General features: G+C 32.1%; 1 protein-coding gene and 1 pseudogene across 1 annotated transcript; one reads left to right on the forward strand and one right to left on the reverse strand.

Moving 5' to 3' along the window:
• The first annotated feature begins 9,308 nt into the window (after nt 1–9,308).
• Nucleotides 9,309–13,269, forward strand: LOC145577442 (sugar transport protein 1-like). The gene is made up of 4 exons (XM_081634876.1): nt 9,309–9,524; nt 9,660–9,982; nt 11,714–12,340; nt 12,571–13,269. Exons 1-4 carry the CDS (start codon nt 9,395–9,397, stop codon nt 13,060–13,062), a joined length of 1,572 nt encoding a protein of 523 aa, XP_081491002.1. The 5' UTR covers nt 9,309–9,394; the 3' UTR covers nt 13,063–13,269.
• A 3,098-nt stretch (nt 13,270–16,367) lies between these two features.
• On the reverse strand, nt 16,368–18,971 carry LOC145578266 (putative carboxylesterase 2 pseudogene; annotated as a pseudogene).
• Between the last annotated feature and the right edge of the window lie 341 nt (nt 18,972–19,312).

Below are 19,312 nucleotides of genomic sequence, written 5' to 3' on the forward strand. Positions count from 1 at the left end.
TAAAATCTGATCTAAGTTGAAGTAATCATCACCAGAGCCTTCTTCCAATTTTTTTTTTTTTTTTTTGGTTTCCGTTTTGTTGTTTCAGATGCTGCTGTAATAGAGGAAGTAACCCACCACTAACAGATGTTGTAGAAGATGATGCTTAAAGCCTTGACTTTTTGGAAGCTTGAAGTGCTGACTTAATTAAATTAGGATGGTAGATGTTTCATTTTGAAGGCTGTATTTAATGAAGCTCTATACATTTTTTGAACTAGAATGGTGGTGTATTAAGTGCTGTATTTATAACCTAGGTTGAAACAAAAAAGTTGGAGCCAACATTTGAATTTTGGGAAAAGTTAAAAAATTTAAATTTGGAGGCCAAATTAAATTTTCCAACGAAAATTCTCCCTCCAAAACTGTAAAAATTCTGGCAGATTGCATGTGGGGTTTGTTTTTGGTCCCCACTTTCTCTCTCATCAAATATTAATCACCTACCCTTACTTTTGCTAATACACTTTTATCAAATTTTGCATTGGAAAATGTGAATCCCTCTTCGTTGCAGATTTTATGAAACGGAGGTAGTATATCTTTATATAAAAAAAAAAAAATTGTTAAAGAAACATATAAAAAATCTCATAACCATGCCATATGCTATATTATTACGAGGCAAAAGCTAACGAATGCCCCCGGGGCGTTGGATAAGCTAGGTAAAAGTAGAAACATTAAATTTAAAAGAAAATTTTGTCAAAAATAACACCACCTTTGGGCGGTCTTCCAATAATAGCACCACCTTTTGATTATTCCAGAATAACACCACCTTTCACATGTATTTGCCAAAAATGAAAAAAACTGATTGGTAACTTGTTTTATAGGTTACCTGTGACACGTGTCACAATATCATTGGTCAATTTTTTTTATTTAATTTTTTTTTTAAAAAAACCCTAAGTAATTAAAAAACAAAGTTAAAATTAAAAAAAAAAAAAAACCCCACCACATAGCCCCCTGTTAGCCTCTCCCTGCCAGCCCCCACCCCCTACCCACCCTCGCCCGCCGCCCCCCCTCCCCCTCCCCATCCTTGCCGCCGATCGACCTCCCCTAACGACACCCCTCCATCCATTCCCTCACCCTTAAACAACCCACCACCGCTTTCCCGTCGTCGTTTCTAGCCCCCCTTCTCTTTACTGTTACCATTTTCGACCTCTTCCCCTTCCCTTATCCATTTCTGGTGCCCCCTTCCCTTCCCCATTTTCGATGCCCCTACCCATCCCTTCTCCATTTTCGATACCCCCTCCCTTTCCCTTCCCAACTTCCGGCCCCTACCACCTATCTCCTTCCCCGAAACCATAACCAGTCGAAAATGTTGGTTGTGTAAAGGGGAAGGGCTCGAAATTGGGGACGATGAAGGGAGGGGGGATTGAATCTGCTACGGGGAATAGAGAGGTGGGGGCTGAAATCGGGAACGGGGAAGGGAGGAGCCCGAAATCAAGGTGGTGGTTCTCGGTGAAAGGGGGGGTTTTAATTTTTTTGGTTTTAGGTGGATGGTCTTGGTGGGGGTGGTGGATGCCGGTGAAAGGGGGTGGGGAGAGGGGCTGGGAAAGTGGGAAGGGGGGTTTAAATTTTTTTTTTTAATTTTTTTGTTTTTTTTTTTAAAGTTTTTTCAAAATTAAAAATAAAAATAAATAAATTAACCAATTAAACTAGAACACGTGTCCCATGTTTACCTGTAAAACAGGTTACCGGTTTTTTGTTTCATTTTAGGCAAATACATGTGAAAGGTGGTGTTATTTTAGAATAATCAAAAGGTGGTGCTATTGTTGGAAGACCGCCCAAAGATGGTGTTATTTTTGGCAAATTCCCCAATTTAAAATTAACATTAATTACACCGATCGACGAGTGATTTTGTCATGTTTTCCCAAATTAATACCACTTTAGGTGATATTTTAAATGCCTATCCAACGCCCCAAGGGCGTTCGTTAGCAAGATCATCAAAGTGATTCTGCGTGGGTTGGTAATTTGAAAAATAAAATTTTTATTATACCCATAAACGCAAGTAAGTTATTAAATACTAACTAATTGCACATGTGTAAATTGTTCATTATACTACCCCATTTTTTAAAAGTGATTACATTAACATAAGAGATTACACTTTTGAGAACAAGAAATCAAGAATGACACCAAGAGTCCTACCTCCTATATCATGGGAAAAAGAAAGATGTAACCCCAAAAAATTATCATCAATTTTCTCTCATTATGATGTAGGTCTACTAGTCCCACTAAGAAAATGCATGATTATTTTAAATTAGTGGTAAGAAAATATCCTTGCCTACAGTAATTAATCATAATATCTTTAAGTAGAAATTATACAGAAAATGGAGAAATAAATTGAGTACATTAAAATAAATAGACCCACCACCTAACAACAGACATGTGCAGTTTGCCGGTTAAACAGAGAATACTTGTGCCTAGATGTTCAATTTTGCGCAACTTGAGAAACCTAAATCTTACAGTAGTAATTTATACGTTAAATATACCTAATTTTATTATACTATGTTATTTTCATTAAAATGTAAAATATTAAAATGCATGGTCAACTGGTATGCTATAAAAAATTCGTAACCACCGTTTTAAAATGGGGAAATTATGAAGCAATTAAGGTGTTATTTATTTGATAGCAAATGCTACATACATACTGTATGAATCATGTGAATGCCAGTTGGTTTTCTTCAAGTGGACTGGAAAATGAAGTTTTGATCATGGCCAACGAATTTACATTTGTTTCTCTAGAAATATAATAATTTGCAAGAAATTAACTACTTGGTGAGTTTTAAAGAATAAGCTAAGGTCAAAAATCAATGAAGTAAATCTAATATCCGTTAAGTGTTAATATGATATTAAGAGATTAAAACGTACTCAACATGACTTGGTCCGAATCACTTTAAAGCATACTAGGCTAACTAGCTATTTGACTTATTCCAAGTTACAATTAAGTAGTCTTGTAAGAAAACAATTACTTAATACAATAAGAAAGTATAGAGTGTGAGTAATTAAAAAATTATAAGATGACATATAAGAGTAAAATACTTTGCATATATGAAGTACGTAGTTTGATGATGATACTGTGATATAACTGTGATATAACTTTGATAAGTACGTCTTATATATATCTAAATTTGAAGTTGATGGATTGAAAACTTTTAAGTTAAAATCTCATAAATAGTACCAATAACAAATTAAAGTTTTAGATTTAAATCTAAATTACATCTTGATAGCTTAAATTATGCGTTAAAATCATTTATCAACCTCATGTAATCAACTAATATCGGCTCTAGTAATTGAAAGTTTGAAACCCAAGAATATGAAAACGCATAGTTGGTGTGTGATGTCCAATCTCAATGCCCTAAAGCCTAGGATGAATAAGACATAAAACATAGCCAAATTCCTAGTTCCTTGGAGCTACCTTAAAATATATGCATTAATTCAATGTGCCATGTCATGCACATATATGTAGAGGAATAGAGGATACATCATATATTCATATTTATTTACATTTGTGGGTGTTATGTGCTTTATTAGTCATGTTTAACAATTAGCTTGTTAGCGGTCGGTGGTTGATCTTGGACTAAGATAAGATTTGATCCCAATTCTTTTGTTCAAAATCAACAATACTGAGTTATTATGCCACATTTTCTCTAAGCATTTAACAAACATTATATTATTTATAAAAATTAAGTTAGAAAAAGCTTGATCAAGTTTACCTCGGATGGCCCTTACCCACCCCAAATAAGATTTGCCTCTAATTTTGATTTAATAATAATTTTCTTATCACGTTTATAATCTTAATCACTAATCTATTAGATTACAAGTAAAATTTATAAAAGCTAATTAATGTAAGTTTTTGGTGAACGTGCTTATTAAACCTTCAATTGCATAGCTAAATATCGAGCGGCTATGGCATAAGTTCCCTATATATTCTAAAAAGTTAAGTGTAATTACTTCAAGAAGTCAAGAGTATGTTCCTAGCATAAATAGTAGCATGGACAAATGCAATGGTATTTTAGGGAAGGGCTCATCATCAACCATCCATGTTAAGATTTAAAAGGCACCTATGAGGCCATCATCTTATTAACCCTCTAGATAAGGATTGGCTCGCTTGTGTGATTTTAATAATGATGGAAAAAGCTCTGTTTGACGTGGTTTAAATATATGCCATCACAAATCAAAATTAACTATTTCATATAGTTATAAATGCAAAAAATCAATTCTTAATAGACACGATAAATTCTAATGTATCAACTGATGTATTTTTTTTTTCTAGACCAATCATCAACTGATGTATTAGAGATCATATAAACATATACTTCGTAATTTTGTATATATATTGGTATTAGTATCAACTGATCTATTAGAGTAGTAATCCCGTGAATAAATAACAAATTGACTTAAAATTCAATCTAATATATTTTTAATGTAACATGATTGTAGCCTAAACTAGCTCAATTACAAAATCATAAGACGGCCATCAGCTATGGAAAGTCAAGCACACACCAAACGCAAGTCATTCAAATTATTATGGAAACTCAAGCGCCCACCAAACTCAAGTCATCCAAAATACCAATATATACCAAAGACTCAAAGGCGCAAAACATTGTAGTTATTTGAATAGAATTGAAGGCCATTCTAGTTGCTTGTTTTTGGAAGTGGGGTTTCGTAGCTCCATCCTTGGAGTCGTCGGTTAACATTTTTTAACATTTAAAATATCAATAAATTTCGATTGTATATTTAAAAGTTACGATTATATATTTTAGAACTATTTATGTGATTAAATATCAAATAATATTCGTCTTAATCTGTTCTTCCTATACAAATTCACAAGATTAAAAAAAATAAAAAAAAATAAAAAAAAAACTTAAAAACAACTAATGAAGACAGAGAGAATAGGACTTTGGATGCACAAATATTATCTCAAAATCCAACCTAATGAATGCAAATATATATGCAATGAGTGATTAAGGAGCATAGATTAGTTTGCCAAAAAAAAAAAACCGAGCATAGATTAGTGCCTTAGTTAGTGGTACACCAAAGAAGACACCCAAAATGTGAAAAAGAAAATGTTAGTCCATTGACGTCATAATATAAGGGCATAAGCTAAGGTATGGACCTCATTGATAATGATAGATAAAGATTGCGACTCAACAAGGTGGAATAAAAATAGTGTGAATACTATTTTGAGGAGACCTTTATTTTTAAAATTAAAATTCTCTGACGATATTACTCCTACCATCTGAAAAATATTTCATTTGACTAGTAAAAGTCTCAAGTCTTCATGCAAAATTTTTGCTATAATATTAACTAATTTCACTATTATTATGTTTTATGTACAGTGTATATGCAATTACACAAATTAGTAGGGTATGTATTATCTTGGCAGGATATCATTCAAATCACCCATCATGGTATGGACCCTTCACGCGTAAATTGTATTTTTGACTTTTCTTTTATCAATTTAAATCTTTTTTATAAAAAAATTATACTTCAACTCCGTAAATATGCTATATATATATATATATATATATATATATATATATATATATATATATATATATATATATATATATATATATATATATATATATATATATATATATATATATATAAATCCGAAAGTAGGTGAGATTTTGTCAACATACATGCTCTTTGCATTTTTTTCCAAAAACCTGAAAATAAAATTAAATACTTGTAATAATAATAATTTCATTGTTTTCTAAGTATTTGTCAAATGTTCTACGTAGTATATGTTAGGCCTAAGAGGTTCACAAGTTAGCTCAATAGCACTCCATTATGCATACATGTACATTGACTCAGACCTCTATTTTGGGGCCTTTTAAATTAAGACCAATCATCTCAAGATCAAAGATTAATCAATGAGTTGAGAATTTTGGAGTTTGTGGGCAATGGTCATGGATTACGAAATGCATGAAGTAAAATTAGTTATAGCTCAAGTCAAAGGCCAAACTACTTGTTAAACAGTTCTTTTTTAAAAAAAATTTAATTTTTCAATTATAATTGTTGTTGATTGTTTGTAGGGTGAGCATTTTTTTTTAAACCTAGACTAAGCATATAAAAACAATAATATTGACGGAATTTGATCTCATATTTTTCCTAGCATTATAGAGCTTTACCAAGTAATCGTATATACAATACACAAATTATAATTTATTAATTGATAATTAGTACTAAGAAAGTAGCAATCTTATATACAATACACAAAGTATAATTACAGTAACACTTCAATATATTTTGATTGATTTGAACTTACCTACGGTTAGCAACATCTCCTTTGTTTTCGCACTTTAACGATTAGTGACCGGATGGATGTAATGCACTTATTATTAAATGCGAGTATCATTTTCAAATATTGCGATCAACTTTATCTTATGAAATTCTTTGGACTAAGATAAAAAAAATCGAACTAAATCGTCTATAAACACAAATGATGATCGTACTTTATATTCTTTACTCAAATTTGTAATCTTAATTATTGAGAACATGTCATACTCGCAGTCCTATGTGTACATGTCGAAATTGACCAAACAAAATTATTACATAAAAATTTGTTCTTGTCTTAATTAACTATTATTATTATTATTATTATTATTATTATTATTATTATTATTATTATTATTATTATTATCATTATTATCATCATCATCATCAAAAACCAACAATGTCAATCAATTTACAAGAAATTGGTGGGGAGCCGAGATACAATCTGGGCCCCACCCCTCTAGCTATAGCGAACTCGACCATGTTGAAGATGTGAGCAGTTGCACGAGCTAAGCACCAATATCCTGAGTCTTAGCAAACGCCTGAACCCGCTTCAGCAACACAATAGCATCCTTCTCTAATTCCCCCAACGAAGAAAAGGAGAAAGAAAGAAAACCATAGCCAATAGCCCTGCAACGCGCCCCATACTTGTCCCGCTTCCGTTGAGCCGCCGCCGACACAACATGACCAGGAACGAAGTCAGACAACCCCGATTGTGTCAAAGGTGAAGACCCCATCAAGTCAACACATACATCAAGGCCTCTATCCCAGAAATAAAGCAACACATCTGCTGGTCGAAGAGCCCCGTCGTTCCCTCCGGTCAACCCAACGTTAACCTCCTTTCTTGCAAAAATATCAGACCGAAAACAAATATCAACAAGGGTGTCACGAACAACGTTGTGCCGATATAATTAGATTAATAAAGAAAGTAAACCTTGCAAAATAATCAACCACCAAATAATTAGTTACTTAATTTGGATAAATGAAAACGATATATTTGTAAGCTAATGGACAAGTCATAAAAGCTGTATTGGAAATTAAGGGGCAAGCAATAGCTGTCTTTGAAAAGGATTCACATGAATAATAAAACTATACAACGGTGTTATATGAAGATGCATGTTTTTGAGTCACGTTTTTATCCAATGAAGAGAAACCTTTTATACCAAAAGTGCATTTTACAATTTAATTATATGTGACATATAATGTGAATCCTATATATATAATTTCCATATAACCTAAGATATTGATTCGAATTTATATTACCGACTTAAAAAGGCATTAGCTAACACTATCCAAACATGATAAGGTAAACATTAATTTGGTGATTCGATTTGTAATATCCGAGTCAGCAAACTTACACGTAGGTATGAAGTAAGAAACTATATTCTATCCTTATGTTTCAAATTAAAGAGCACTTTATAGAAATTTATTTTGACAAATATCATACCATCTATTTTACTCCCTAATCAAGAAATTTGTATAATAATTAGCCACGATGTATGTAAATTGCTGTAAAATTTAAGATTTTATTGCAGCGAATACTTTGTACATATGGTTAGACACAGGTCTAATTGAATGGTGTATTTTTTAAATTAAGTTTTACGGTGTGTTTTATATAATACTTCGTAATTAATAATTTTCAAATTCAATACAAATATTGACAAATGTAACATTTTTCTATGTCAATACTAGACAGTTGTTTACATAGTAGGATAATATTACGTAAGATATGTATAACTGTCTAAACAATTACATCATTACATTTTACATACATATTATCTTTATAATTCATATGGTATCATACGGAGTAATCCTTCTTTCAAAAAAAAAAAAAAAAAAAAAAATAATAATAATTAAATTTGTTTCTTAAAAAAAACACGGTACTCTCCACTATGGGATAAGGATATACTTATAATTGTACATGTGAATATGAGATGACGTAGACTACTATGATGTGCTTAAGAAAATACAAGTAATAATTCTATTAAAAAAAACAAGTAATAATTAAATTAATTTAATTTTAAAATTATTTTGGTGGACAATAACTTGTGAAGTTAGCAAAATAGGTGGGCCGCGTGGGCCGTTGCTTCAATAGTTCGGCTCCGAATCAGCAACCCAATTGTAATCCGGTTTGGTTGAAAGTCTTATACAAGTGGTACTCCAATAGTCAAATACCAAGTATTCAAATTGCTCTATAATTTTAAAAAAATTGTGGCTTGATTTCGACCCTATTTAACAGTAATTAAGGAAGTAAACGTCCACACTATTTGTGTGTTTATCTGGTGTTAATATTAACCTCGGAATTAATAATAAGAGGAGAAATATAATTGATAAATAAGTAGAACCATTGCTTGGAAGTTGGAACAAGGAAAAAGAGACTATAGGTTAGTTGGAACCTAAAAACCAATTTGTTAAAATTTTGAGCAATACACAAAGTCTAATGTCATATCGATAATTTGTTACTTCCGTATTATCTAAAATTTGATCAATAAAGGTTTGTTGTTACTCAAATTCTAAATTATAGGCTTTTAATGTAATTAAAATTCTGAATTATCCATTCATCCATCTTTAAAACATCTTATAATCTTATCTTATTAGTACGAGTAGTTCAAAAGTACACAAACTCTAATGTCGCCAATATTGTTAACCAAAACTAGATTAAATAAAATTTCCTAAAACATGTAACAGGAAGTCAGCCATAATATAGCACATTCATCCAACGTTCCAATTTCACACAAAGGGTTCCGTTGGCAATAAAATTGCATGCAATTTGCATAAAATCCTGCGAAATTTCCAAGTCAATGCTAATTTCTTTAATCTTATCCTTAATAAAAATATCATTATTATTATTACAAATAAGTATCCTAATAATTTAATTCAACAAATCATAATACTTAGCAAATTATAATTGACAGCTACCACTTTCCTTATTCTACGACCAAAGATACCAACAGTCCAACATATCTCCCTATTTATACCCCCTCTTTTCTACTCCCACTTCTCTATTATTCATTCTCTATTTTTTTCCCTTCTCTAAATTCCTCTGTTTTCCAATCCTCTGTTTTTTTTTCATTCAAGAAGAAAAAAGATGCCAGCGGGCGGGTTCGTAACGCAAGGGGGCAAAGAATACCCCGGAAAACTCACCCCTTACGTCCTAGCAACATGCATTGTTGCTGCCATGGGTGGTCTCATCTTCGGTTATGACATCGGAATTTCTGGTAATAAAAACAAATTAAACTTGCATATTTTCCGTTCAATTCTACTAGTCATAATAAAATATAACACGTTAGATATGTTTCACGTTTGTTACAACGATACTAATTAAATTTATTCTGAACGCGTGTTTTGTGTAGGTGGTGTGACATCCATGCCGGACTTTCTGAAAAAGTTTTTCCCATCGGTGTACCGAAAAGAAACGCAAGATAAATCAACAAATCAGTACTGCAAATTTGACAGTGTGACATTAACATTGTTCACATCATCTTTGTATTTGGCTGCTTTGTTAGCTTCACTTGTTGCATCATACGTAACAAGAAAATTGGGCAGAAAATTGTCTATGTTATTTGGAGGTGTTCTTTTCTGCGCTGGTGCAATCATCAATGCTTTGGCACAAAATGTTGCGATGCTTATTATTGGTCGAATTTTGCTGGGTTTTGGTGTTGGATTTGCCAATCAGGTAATTTTCTTCTTTTTATTTTATTTTTATTTTGTTGTTTTTTTTTCCAATTTAAATTAAAGAAAGAATTATTCTTTGTTTGATTGATTGTTCTTTTTTGTTTGTGTGAATTTTTTGGGTTCTGAAAAAGGTTTTTCTCTGTCTTAATTATCAATTTGTGGATTTTTTTATTTATTTTAATTTTACTGATTTTTTTTGACAGAAAAATCCAAATTTCAGTTTTTCCTTTTCTTTTAAAAAAATTAATTTTACATGGTTTTTGTCTATTTGTTTCAAGATTCTGTTTGGGTTTTGTCCTGTTAACTTCTGAAAAAATAAATGTTGGTACAACTACCTTTTTCTTCATTCATTAATTATATATTTTGTTGCTATTGTCAAAAAAAAAAAAAAAAAATTATGAATTTTGGATGTGATTGAGTTTCCATGAACTAAATATTAGTGCTTCGGAATGTTTTGCTGTTCTTTCAAATAATGTAAGCAGATTAGTAGAGAGTGAAATTACACTATGTTTGTGGTTGACCTTATCTGAATTAGCGGTTAGCGAAAAATTATGTTCAACAAATGTGAAATAAAATGTTCAAAGAATGTGATAAACCTTACCTAAATTCACCGATATCTAAATTGTAATTTTATGGTAACATATACTCCGTATCATAATTTTTATTTTTTTATTTATTTATTATTTTTTTTTTTTGTGAAATCTAGTAATCTCAAATATTGGGTTTATGATTCAGGCTTGTAGAATTGTACAATAGAATAGATCCATATAAAAAAATCAATAGCTAAAGATAACGACTCATTTGAAATTATTTGATTCGATTTCTGGCTTAAAAATACTATATGTTGCCATATCTACACCATCATGCATCAATTATGGACGTGTATGTGAACAAATAAATATTAATTGTTCATATTTCAGCCATTAATTTCTTCATAATGATTCAGCAAAAATATAAATTTATAAGCGTTTATGTTCCGGCGTTGAATTCAATTCAGAGTAGTTGGGCAATTTGCAGAAAATTTAATCACAAAATTTGTTTACTCCTTTTAATGATGATAAAGTTAATTGAAATTATTTAGGATAATGACTAATGAGGTAGGGACAAAAAAAGTAATGTTATTTTTCTCATCAACTTGGTATATTTTTCTTTTAAATTGTGATTTTTTCTACAGCTTTCAATTCAACCAATGTAAGAGTAGTATTTAATCATATCTTTAACTTAAAACTTTCTTGTTTATGTACAATCACATATTAACAGTCAAAACCACTGTGACTAATTTGTGTTTCTTGTGGTCCATCTTGATACATTTTCCTTGTCCCAAAAGATCTCAAATTTAACCAATATAATTGCTCCATCTCATTCACTAAGCGTGATAATTTGTCCGACTTTTAATACGGAGTAATCTTTATAATCTTTAATAAACTCAATTTATCTTTTTCGACACGTTCTTCAATTTGCCTCATGACAATTTTGATATGTGAACCTCATATGTCTTTAGTTTGTATGAAACCTTCCAACTCACTTGTTTATACGTATGAGACAAAGTTTAAGTTATAGACATGAATATTTAATTTTAGGTCGTTTTAAAGCTAAGGAATTAAATTAGTTGATAAGAGAATTATGTAATGGAAATGTTTGAAATTTATGCAATGAAATTTCCTTTATTACATAGTTGAGTTGATTAATTTGTGCACACTAACTAATGGTTAATAATTTTGTGTAATTACAGTCAGTACCTCTATACCTATCAGAAACAGCACCTTACAGATACAGAGGATCACTCAACATTGTGTTCCAACTCTCCATTACAATTGGTATCTTAATAGCCAATGTACTCAACTATTTCTTCGCCAAAATCCATGATTGGGGTTGGAGATTGAGTCTAGGAGGTGCCATGGTCCCTGCTATCATCATCAGCGTGGGCGCCTTACTCCTCCCTGACACCCCTAACTCTTTGATTGAACGTGGTAAGCGTGATGAAGCCATCCAGAAACTTAAAAGAGTACGTGGAGTCGATGATGTTGAAGACGAGTTTAATGACTTAGTGGCCGCTAGTGAGGCCTCCAAGAAGGTTGAACACCCTTGGAGAAATCTCCTACAGAAGAAGTATAGGCCTCATCTTACTATGGCTATCGCGATCCCTTTCTTCCAACAGCTTACTGGTATCAATGTTATCATGTTCTATGCTCCTGTCCTGTTTAAGACTATTGGGTTTAAGGACAATGCTTCGCTTATGTCTGCTGTTATCACTGGTGGAGTCAATGTGGTTGCTACTTTGGTTTCGATTTATGGTGTTGATAAATGGGGTCGTAGGTTCCTCTTCCTTGAGGGTGGTGTTCAGATGTTCATCTGTCAGGTACTAATAATCTTTTCTCCTCGATTTTTCTTTGTTTAGGCTAATAATGTTACATCAGTTCATCATTTAACTGTGATCGTTACACATAATGTAGTTGTCTTAGGTCATTTAGAAGTTTATGAATTACTGATGTATGAAAAGAAAATAAAATTCCAACTGATACATAAAGACTGCCTAAGAGAATTTGCTGCTGCTGAATTGCTGATACAAACTTTGTTATAATGTTACAGGTAATTGTGGCAATTTTTATTGGAGTGAAGTTTGGAGTAAGTGGAAACGCCACTAACCTACCAGAATGGTACGCGATAGTGGTGGTGCTCTTCATATGCATCTATGTGTCTGCCTTCGCGTGGTCATGGGGTCCATTGGGATGGCTAGTACCTTCAGAAATCTTCCCCTTGGAGATCAGGTCAGCAGCACAGAGTATCAACGTGTCTGTCAACATGTTTTTCACTTTCGTAATAGCTCAGATTTTCCTCACTATGCTCTGCCACTTCAAGTTCGGGCTCTTCCTATTCTTTGCTTTTTTCGTCGTGGTTATGTCATTGTTCATCTACTTCTTCCTCCCCGAGACTAGAGGTATCCCTATCGAGGAGATGAGCATTGTATGGAAGAACCATTGGTATTGGGGCAAGTACATTCCTAATGAAGACCTCCCTCATGGTGCTCATGCTCTTGAAATGGGCAAGAGTAATGGACAACAAGGTCCTAAACTTGTTTAAGCAATATTTGAAGAATTGAATTTAACTAATTAAATTTTCATAGGACAGCACACAGAATTGTATTTAATTATCTCATTAGATTAGCTCTTTTTATTACTTATTTAAGCTTTTGATTGGTATATTAAGGAGGGATTTGAAGGATGATGGGATGTTTTAGTGTTTGCATTCGTCTATATATAAACAAGCAATTAGTTTATTGAATCTCAATTATTATTATCTTTATCAAGTTAATTTGCTATATTGCAATGTGATTTTTCTTCTCTTGTTGAATTTAGTCAAACACAATTTGGTTTCTAACTTGTTTGGTAAACAAAGTTTACTTTACATACTTGCATTATTACAAAGTACAAAATAAGAATAAAAAAAAATAAGAAGTAAAGACGGAAATTGGAATGGGCTGGCAACATTGCTGGCCCGTTTTATAATCTGCTATATTGGCAATATTGCTATAGCAGATTGTTATGAAAATGCAAACAGCCAAACACTATACAATTACTACTTACATTATACCAATTAAGTATAATATTGTTTTGCAAATGAAGGAATAGAACAAGGATGCGATCGTTCAAGTGTAATCACAACTTTCACAAGGTTTAATTAGAATTAACAATGATAATTTAAGAGTGACGTACCTTGACCACATTTTAACTATTTGCCTATTGTGAATATTATGTTAAAAATAAAACTACTTAAATTAAATAATAGAAGATCATAATATGTTTGGGTGAGAGTGAGGGATAGTTTAAGTGGTTAGAGTTTTTCTCCCGATTTTCGGAGATTTCGGGATTGATTCTCACCCCACCTTTGTGGCTCTCTAAACACTTAAAAAAAAAAAAAAAAAAAACTTGGGCGCATTTTTTTTCCTTTTTATTTCATGTGTCCTAAGGCTTTTGATTAGATTAGGGCCATGATAAAGTTTTCGTTTGCTACATCCGTGACTAAGAACAAACCACTCAAATCTATTTTCAGAAATTTTCTTTGAAGAGTCTTTCTTTACAAGTACAACCCTACCCAAGGGTCATCATGGATTTTGTAACAACTTAAAATGATGACAAGCTTCATTGAAAAAAAATACATTAGTCCTTTAACTTGGATCCACTTCTTTTTCATTCCTTTTTACTCTGTTTTATGATTGGTTTATAACTTTAGTCCCAAAAAAAAAAAGTCTATATATTACTCTACAAGTACTTTTCTCTAATTCAAAATATCAACTTGTTAATTTTTCAAAATTTGGTTTTGCTGACAGTCTAACGCTAATAAAGTTTGAGTGGCTCTTTATAGACCCAATCATACAACAACAATATATAGCAACAAAGTTCCTTCAAAAAAAATATATATATATAGAGTATATAGCAACAAAGCATTATATAAATTTCAGATCTAATAAGATGTATGCATGTATATCAACAAGTTTTATTGTTGTGAATTACGAGTACATAATTTAATAGTTTGTCCGTCTCAAAATAATTACAATGTTGTTAATTTTGCACTATTTGTATTTTATATGCTGTTTCATTTTTTACCAATGTTATTTGAAAACAAATGTCATCAAGTAAAATGATTCCTTGGTTCTTTCTCAAAAAAAAAAAAAAAAAAAAAAAAAATGATTCTTTCCTTTTTTTTTTTTTTTTTTTGAAGCCTCTAATATTGCTTACTTGTAATTTGCTACATTATACATAGGATGCCATTGTATACTTAATAAAGGAGGTGATGTATGCGAAAGAATTAAAAGCATAAAGACACATATATAAATCATGAGTTCTTATGATTCCATTGCTTTAATTTTATTGGATTATACTTTTTTGAGTCGCGAATTATTTGGTGCATTCATATAGTAAGGAATTAAATGGGAAAGTTTCATATTTCGTATTGCAATTGCAACATAACATAAAACATCCTTTATCCTTTTCACTTTTTGCAATTTTTGGAAACGTTTGTGGATAATTTAGGGGGGAAAAAAATTGTATTTTTAAGCTTTGAGGTTATACCTTAGCTAAAGAGACGAGAAGAGTGAACAATAAGCTTTTCTTTCTGTTTGAAATTTTATTGCTCCACTCTAACTTCTTTTCGGAAAGATATGTGCGTGCCCTCATGACTCATGTACATGTAAATGAGCGCTACTTTAAGAAAACAAAAATAGTATTAATACTCCGTATCTAAAGGGAAATTCATGATTTTCAAGCATATCATTTAGGAATGCTAATTTCTTCAAAAATGCGTTGTTTTCTGTTTTTTGTTTTTTTTTTTTTTTTTTTTTTTTTTTTTTTTTTTTTTGACAGCAGGCAAAAATGCGTATTGGGTTGTGGATATGCCCAGTGGCGGATCTAGCCTTGGTCCTGCTAGGTCACGTGACCTAGCAGGAAAAAAAAAAAAAAATTTTTTTTTTTTTTTTTTTTTAAATGGCACCTATTGGAAAATAGGATATAAACATTATTTTTGGTTATAAGTTAGCAATACAATCTTGTAGCTTAGTGGTTGGAGGGATTGGGATAAAGCCCAATTAGCAAGGCCCTAGCCACACAAGTCTTGAGTTCGAGCCCTATTACTTGTAATTTTTGTATTCCTTTTATCTTTTTGTTTTTTTGTTTTTGTTTTTGTTTTTTTTTTTTTTTTTTTTGGAATTCCTTTTATCTTTTTGTGAGCCCTATTACTTGTAATTTTTGTATTCCTTTTATCTTTTTGTTTTTTTGTTTTTGTTTTTGTTTTTTTTTTTTTTTTTTTGGAATTCCTTTTATTTTTTTGTGAGCCCTATTACTTGTAATTTTTGTATTCCTTTTATCTTTTTGTTTTTTTGTTTTTGTTTTTTTATTTTTTTTTTTTTTTTTGGAATTCCTTTTATCTTTTTTTTTTTGCTTTTTTTTTTTCCTTCCTATGTTATGGTTATGTGATTTATTGATTTTCATGTGATTATTTCAATTTTTTCCTTCTTTTTTCATTTAATTCATTGTAGTAGCATTAGCTAGAAATAGAATATTTTTTTTTTTTGGTTTTCCTTTTGAAATGATGATGAACTTATGATATTTGATTATCATGTGATTAATTTGATTATCCTTCAATGTTGTTATGTTTTGTGTTGTTGAGACATTACATTAAGTGGTTTTTCTAATTTGTGTTGTATATATTATGTTTGTATAATTAAATTGGGTATTGTGACTTAATTGGCTATAATATTCTAAAACCACTTGGGTAGAATAGATAAGTTGCAAAAAGATTGAATTAATCTATTTTTGACAATATTGGATTTTGTAATTAAATTGAAATTGTGACTTAATTTTCATAAAAAACATATGATATAACAAGTTTCTTTAGTCCCAAGCATCCTCCTCCACAAACTCATCGTCTATCACAAAATTCATCCACCTCCGATATGCGGTCGATGAGTGATGATCGATATAGGTGACAGTGACCCAGCACCTTAAAAATCCTGGATCCGCCACTGGATATGCCTATATATATTGAGTAATTGTGTATGAATAAATAATAATGGTTTCGAGTAAGTTTTTAGTTGAGTTGAGAGTTAGTATCACCTGTTTATTAGGACTCTTAGGAGTACTTGTATTCCTTGATCTAAACACATAGTAGCAAAATACCAATGCCTGAAATATGAATTTTATTTTTCACGTACATCTGCTTATATTTTACACTAATACATGTTGCCGCATGTCACTTTGGATTGGTAATAGCAAGAAGGCTGGGCTATGACAGAGTTCATCTTGAGACTGATGCGAGCAATGTGGTGAGAGCTGTGAAGAACAAATCCGTGGGCTTTTCTCCTGTGTTTATGCTATATGATGATATTATTAGCCTATCTTCCTATTTTAGTTCTTTTTCTTTTTCTCATGTCAAGTGTGTGGGTAATACTCTAGCACATAGCGTTGTAAGATGGGATACTAAGGGTTGTAATGAGTTTGTCTCCCTTACTTCTTTTCCCCAAAGCCTAACTACTTTGGTGGAAATTGATCTTATTTAATGAAATTCGCAGCTTGGTTTGAAAAAAAATAAAAAAGAATTTACAGTTTTTTTTTTTTTTTTTTTTATTTTAGTATAAATATGGAATCATGGGTACCACACTACCACATGTGAGTTGTAAATCTTGTGATTTGCCCATTGGCCATTGCCCTAGGTACCAAATTACAAAAAGTTTTAAAGATAAAGATAAACCTAAACCCAGCCCAAGACCAAGTCATAATAACCCAGCCCAAGACCAAGTCATAATAACCCAGCCCAAAAAGTATAAAAGATAAACCTAAACCCAGCCCAAGACCAAGTCATAATAACCCAGCCCAAGACCAAGTCATAATAACCCAGCCCAAAAAGTATAAAAGATAAACCTAAACCCAGCCCAAGACCAAGTCATGACTAGAGCTATCCTTTGCCAGACTTTCCTATGAATGGAGATGGACTTTGATCTTTTTTCGCGTAAGCAGAAGTAAAGGTGATAATGAATTAATGAGTCATGGTATTCGTCACAAAAAAAAAAAAAAAAAAAAAAAAAAAAAAAAAAAAAAAGTCATGGTAATTTGTGCTGTTTCAATTTGGATCGGTCAAACCTTGGCTTGATGGGGCTCAGTTCGAATTTGGAGTTGGCTCGAGGCGTAAAAGGTCATTAAATAATGTGACAAAAAACGTGATAGTAAAAGTCTTCGGTCAAATTTTAATTGGGGGCGGCAAAATAGAACTACTTTTGCAAACTTTACATCTCAAAATGAAAACTACATCAACTTTTTACTGTTATTTTGTTTGTTTCAGCTCCTTTTAGCCTTCTTCGATTGAAATTGAGCTCTTAGTTCCAAAAAATAAATAAATAAATAAATGAATAACAAAAAACTAAATGAACTCTTAATAACAAAAAGGTAACTCTATAGACTTTTGATAACAAGAAGTAAAATGTCCCTCAAATTAAATTCTACTCATACCATATTCTGATATTCCTGAATTATCACTCCCCTTGATTGTTACTTGTTAATGAAAGATGCTAATTTTGACATCAACGCCTTAGCCTTGCCAAAATGAGGATTGAAAATGTAAAACACATGATCTTCCCCTAATGTCTCAAAATACTCAACTTTCTTATGCTTCGACATTACTTCATAGTATAGTCTCCCTCTATCCCTTAATATATCCTTCTCCGCAACAAGCACAAGCATTTTCTCACACATAATTTGATCAAAACTCGGAGCTCCTTCGACAAACGGGTTGATTAGCGGGTCATCACATCCTTTATCCGACGGGCAAACATACTCCCACCATTTATCCACCAACTCTTTTCTCACCGGATCGGCTTGCTCTAATCCAATACGCTTAGAACTCCAAAAATACGGGTGAATAAGACTAATACCGTAAATTTTAACTTGATCAATGATTTCAACCATCCGAGCTGCTAGATGGTGGGCCATAGTGGCCCCCGCACTATCACCTACTAAAAAGACCTTATTAAAATCCACTCCTTGATTAAGCCAATTTTCTAGTCCGCTTTCATTAGCATGGGCAGCCACCCACTTAATGGCTGCCCATGCATCATCAAATGCGGTGGGAAGAGGGTTTTCAGGGGCCAGCCTATAGTCTAGAGAGACTACCAAGGCATTGGCGGACCCTGAAAGTAGGTTACAAAAATTGTGGTAGACAGGCTCCGCGGGGGAGGCTATAAGAAAGGCTCCCCCGTGAAAGTACAAGACAATTGGCAACTTCTCACAAGTGGTTGCATCTGTAGGACGGTAGAGCCTAGCAGAGAGACACGTGTTGGGTACAAGTACGACATCTTTGGAGGTGACCCTTGTTGTTGGGTCAAAGCCTGGAGGAACATGGTTAGTTCCGGCTAATCTTTCTATTGTTCCATCTTTGTATTCAACGAGGTATGGGAAAACATCATGGGCTACTTCTCTTTTGGTGGAAGCACTTGATGGATCCATGGAAAAGACTCAACGTAAGATGATTTTTAAGTTCTTATGTTTTTGAATGGAAAAAAAGTGATGAAAATCTTGAAATGTTTTAGTTTGAAGAAAACAAAATAATGCTTCTTTAATCTAATATATTCTTCGTATATAGAATAAGGAAACTTCGCAAGAGGTTTCTCTATCAGACAAAGTTATTTTACACGGAGTATACACTATTAGATTCGTTGTCGTGATAATACAGTTTTAAGGCAATAAATATATATTTTTTCTTTTCTTTTATTTATGTACTACTCCCTTCGTCTTTTATTTATATGTTTATTTTTAACATTTATCACTCACATAATAAAGAGAAATAG

Source organism: Chenopodium album, chromosome 14 (assembly GCF_948465745.1).
Source record: "Chenopodium album chromosome 14, dcCheAlbu1.1, whole genome shotgun sequence".
Lineage (NCBI taxonomy): Eukaryota > Viridiplantae > Streptophyta > Magnoliopsida > Caryophyllales > Amaranthaceae > Chenopodium > Chenopodium album.

What these genes read in the sequence shown, in the direction of transcription:
- LOC145577442 (XM_081634876.1), top strand. Translation starts at nt 9,395, where the DNA reads ATGCCAGCGGGCGGGTTCGTAACGCAAGGGGGCAAAGAATACCCCGGA. An exon ending in GTGTTGGATTTGCCAATCAG is followed by an intron (nt 9,983 to 11,713) that starts GTAATTTTCTTC and finishes GTGTAATTACAG; the next exon opens with TCAGTACCTCTATACCTATC. An exon ending in TTCAGATGTTCATCTGTCAG is followed by an intron (nt 12,341 to 12,570) that starts GTACTAATAATC and finishes ATAATGTTACAG; the next exon opens with GTAATTGTGGCAATTTTTAT.